Source organism: Heterodontus francisci, chromosome 1, assembly GCF_036365525.1.
Source record: "Heterodontus francisci isolate sHetFra1 chromosome 1, sHetFra1.hap1, whole genome shotgun sequence".
Taxonomy (NCBI): Eukaryota; Metazoa; Chordata; class Chondrichthyes; order Heterodontiformes; family Heterodontidae; genus Heterodontus; species Heterodontus francisci.
The window spans coordinates 242,154,983-242,159,366 of NC_090371.1; the positions used below are offsets into that span (position 1 = coordinate 242,154,983).

The following is a 4,384-nucleotide window of genomic DNA, read 5'->3' on the forward strand; positions in this document are numbered from 1 at the left end:
TGGAGCAAAGGCAAACAATATGTTAATGGTGTGTTGAAAGGCAAAGCATTAGTACAGATAGGGTGTTAATGGACTGTAAATTGAACAGCCGCAAGTACAAACATGAAAAAGAAGTGGGTAAGCAAGCTGAACAAACTAAGATGAAATAAAATTAAATAAACACAAAAAAATACCTAAAAAAAAGGAAAAAGAAAAAAATAACTAAAAATAAAAGTAAAATGGAGGGCCCATCATGCTCTGAAATTATTGAACTCAATGTTCAGTCCAGCGGGCAGGTAAAATTTGACTTTGCTGATAGTGCAAAGATGTAATAGTGAATCAGTAGTTTGCTTTACATCTCACCTGATTTTCATTTCCATTGAAGTCAATAGGACTAGGTGTAAAAAAGCAGCCAATTCACTATTAACAGTTTTGCGTTCTGCCAAAGTAGAATTTTACCCCCATTATGCGGTCATGTATCTCATTGCTATTTTTGCCATATTGCTGTGCACAAATGGGCTTCCATGGTTCCCTACATTACAACAGTAACCATAATACCAAAGTATTTTGGTGGCTATGAAATGCTTTTGTTATGTCCTGAGATTCTTAGAAGTGCAATATAAATTCAATTTCTTTCTTTGGATGTTGCATACTTAACAGAGATGTATGGTGTATGTATTGTACAAAAGGTATAAGCGATTGATATACATTCAACTTTCAAAAGCCCAAAATATTTGTTAAACTTCAATTTATTATTCCTTTTGAACAAAATTCACACGTTAAACAGATAATCACAATGAATGTGTCATTTGTTATGATAAAGAGGGTAAGAGCAGGGGAGTGGAACTAATTGGATAGCTCTTTCAAAGGGTCAGCACAGACACCATGGTCTAAATGCCTTCCATCTGTGGTGTAAAATTCTATGATTCTATGAAATTTGGTATTTAAAATAGTTAAATAATTATGCAAACAATTAATCCATGTATATTAAATTATAAATAATCTAGCAATATGCCATACAGTATAAATCAGTTTTAAAAACTTTACAAATTGATTTTTGCATGATTTGTTTGCAGTTGTCTCAACATGAGAACGTTTTTTCAGCAATAGTAAATACATAAATAAAAAATAACAACATAAATATTAATAATGTAGGCTGACATGAAATGGAATTACAATACTGACAGTTTTTCATACAGTAAATATAGAAATTTAGGTCCTGAAACTCTGTGGTTATTCTCCCATTCTCTGACGAGAGACCAGTGAAGAGCTAGTATAACCAGGCATTTCTTGGAGAATACTGCCAGACTCCAATCAAAGTTATGATAGGAAACTGGAAGAAATCCCATGAAGTTTCAGGGCCTTAATTTTACTGAGAAATTAAACTTGGTAACAACATAATATGGCAGTAACCATGTAAATATGATAATCTGATTGGATAATACAATCTAAACTGCTTCATCAAACATCAGGACCAGCCCTCTGATTGATTACATTCAATCTCTTAGCTACTGCTAATTATGTTACCATGGATACATGAGATAAAATTTAAATAAACCCCATTGTAAAAAAAAAGTCAATGCTCAAGTGAAAACATTTCAGATTATCTGATACAATACATCTGAACGACACACTACAATGATTTAAACCAGTCGTACATTGGTGGGCTGCAGGGGCTTATAAGAGGCCTGAATAAAATGGCAAACAGATATGAATTCCTCAGCCAGTAAGGAGCTTCAGGCTCTTGATATTCAGCCACGGAGCATCTCCTCAGTGAACTTCATCTGTCTTCTTGGAACTGTAAAGAATTCAAGAATGAATAAAAATTATCTTGTGAATTTCTCAGGTTAACGTGTGTTGATGTTCACATAAATAAAACGAGGATTTTGAAAACTGTCAATTATTGTTGATAGATTTATGTTAAATTTTCTTTTGCAGCCTCTGTCATGGCCATGCTGATCAAGCCATTAACCAGGAAAATGGGTGGGGGTTTGGGCAGAGTTGAAGTGGCATCGAAAAATTCTGCCCAGCTGCACCTTTGCCCCAAAGAGTAGAATCTCACCCCATCGGTCCAAAATTCCTAAATTGGAGGATACCGCACTTGCAACAGTGGAGAAGGACCCCAGAAATGTTGTGCCGTTTATCTTCAATTCTAGGTGGCACTAACTCAGCATTCTATTGGAAATAGTCTCAAGAGTGAGGAATAAAGGTGCCACATGCATACTACAGAAGGTCATATCAATACCACAGAGACTATAACCCTGATATTAACTCATACCTGGCTGAAATCACAAAGGTGGGTGTGGACAAGATGGAGTGGGTGACTTATTTACTCCTTTCCTGCCCTGATCTGACTATAAATGACTCTATGACTCTATTACTTCCTCTCCCACCACCCGGCACAAGCTGTTGCTAGACAACATTGGGGATCGATCTTCAATTTTAACTGGACACTTGAACATGGGAGCATGGTTCCCCACCAGGCTAAACCTACCAGGAGCTGAAACGTGGGCCACAAGAGACCCAGGCCGGAACCCCCATCCCTACCTATGCCTCCATCACCTGACTGCTGGGAACTGTTCCAATGGGAGCCTCCTGCGCCCAAGTTCCTCCTTCCCAGCCATCAGCCAAGCAGTGATTTTGGCTGGTCCAGGTGGAAGACAGGACCTGGATTATGGAAATTAGGCCTTGGAGTTTAAATCTCTCCAGGCCTTTACATGCAAGCTTGCTGCTCACTCAGGCCCCATGCACGGACTGACCTCACCCCGTGATAAAATTGAAGTCAATTGTTCAGGTGTATTGTCAGATAAAGCAATGGAAATCTACACTGTGGCTAACTTATTCTGTACTTGAGTGAAGTAGATCTGATGCTACGACTGGACATAAAGTGGAACATTTCCTGGGCCCAATTTTAATTCTGTGCAAATGGGTGGGTTTTGAATGAGTTATAATCTCACCCGAATTCCTCTCTCTGACAGTATTGTTGCTCAGAATAAATAGTAAAAGACACTTACACACTGTCAACAATCTTCTTCACCCAGGCTGCATGAGGATTCAGACAGACACGGCTATCACTTTTAAGAGTGACACTGAGGAAAAAAGAAACAATTGCAATTCAAATGATTTACTCTCAATAGTATGAATTAAAAATCATTATTGAAAGAAACAGAAGATGTATAAAGGACTCTGCTTTATAAAAACTTACATGATCTCTACATTCGCACAGTGAGGACCACTTGGAATAATTTCAATATTCTCCATGAACCTCGGATGGATGAACTTTGAGGATGTTTTGATACACTGACAGCGTAGGTTCATTCCAGCTCTTCCAATCGATGCAGCTGTAGAAAGGACAAACAACAGACGTTAATCTTTCTCGAATTTTAAAAGTCAGTCTATTTCACATCTATATTTGTATTTGAACAAAATTCAAAACAATTTTTACTCTCAATCAGATTCTCTCTCTTTACCTCTTTATGACCACAGAATAGAGTCAGCCTGTTATCAAGCATTTGAGAAAGAAATATTGCAGTTTGAAAGCAGAACTGACTAGTGTTGAATTGAATCACATTTTCTAAAGGAAAAACAAGGTATACTGCACTAGCTGGTCTCACACCTGTTGTTTGATTTAACTTTAAATTTCCAGTACATTTTGCATATCCATATTTCCTGCTACCATGCTCTGTTAATTTTAAGAATAGGCACCTTTTAATATTACTCTATATTGATGGATAGGATTCCATTCAATGGTAAATTCGATCTACAAAGTAAATTTGTGGCTGAGTCAGTCAGCGAAAACCATATGCATCTCCAGCCCTGGAGTGCATTCACCTGTGTAATATATCGCCGACAACCCATTGCTCTGTATTTGATAGGTGCTCACTCAAATCACTCATTGATAAATAACACTTTTCTACTGAAAATTAATTTCTTCTCTACCAGGATTCTTTATGTTTTTTTATGAATACTGGTGACTAAATGCTATTATTTAAACATCTTACGATAAGTGTATACACACATTTATGAGTCTGATTCTAGATTCTGTATACATCCCACAGGGTTTGATAATTTCTTACCTTGGGTAGAAGCCATATAAAGTGCAAAGAGAGTGAGGACAATGAGAGTAACTTTGCTGTTCATCGTATTTTGCTGTACGATGTTCTTTATCTTCTTGCTGCTGTGCTGCTATGCTGTTGCAGTGGCTGTCTGATCCTCACTACTCAGCTGCTGTATTTATTAGACAAATACTGTGACCCAATATTGGATGATGACATCATCTGGAGTTTCCCAAAAAGCTGAGGTTTAGATGAACAATAGCAATTTACAGACTAAACAAGTTGAACAATTGTAAAATCATCAACATCTTGAAACCCAGATCTAAAACTGATTACAGATAAAGAAACAT

At 37.1% G+C, this 4,384-nt stretch overlaps 1 protein-coding gene across 1 annotated transcript; it reads right to left on the reverse strand.

Moving 5' to 3' along the window:
• Positions 1-712: 712 nt before the first annotated feature.
• Positions 713-4,173, reverse strand: LOC137357286 (interleukin-8-like). The gene is made up of 4 exons (XM_068023552.1): positions 4,056-4,173; positions 3,185-3,320; positions 2,994-3,068; positions 713-1,777 (listed from the first exon to the last, which is right to left on the reverse strand). Exons 1-4 carry the CDS (start codon positions 4,117-4,119, stop codon positions 1,750-1,752), a joined length of 303 nt encoding a protein of 100 aa, XP_067879653.1. The 5' UTR covers positions 4,120-4,173; the 3' UTR covers positions 713-1,749.
• Positions 4,174-4,384: the final 211 nt, after the last annotated feature.

Coding starts and splice junctions, on each gene's coding strand:
- LOC137357286 (XM_068023552.1), bottom strand. CDS start 4,119: ATGAACAGCAAAGTTACTCTCATTGTCCTCACTCTCTTTGCACTTTAT. Junction 3,321..4,055: donor TTATATGGCTTCTACCCAAG/GTAAGAAATTAT, acceptor TCCTTTCTACAG/CTGCATCGATTGGAAGAGCT. Junction 1,778..2,993: donor AAGAAGATTGTTGACAGTGT/GTAAGTGTCTTT, acceptor AATTCTTTACAG/TTCCAAGAAGACAGATGAAG.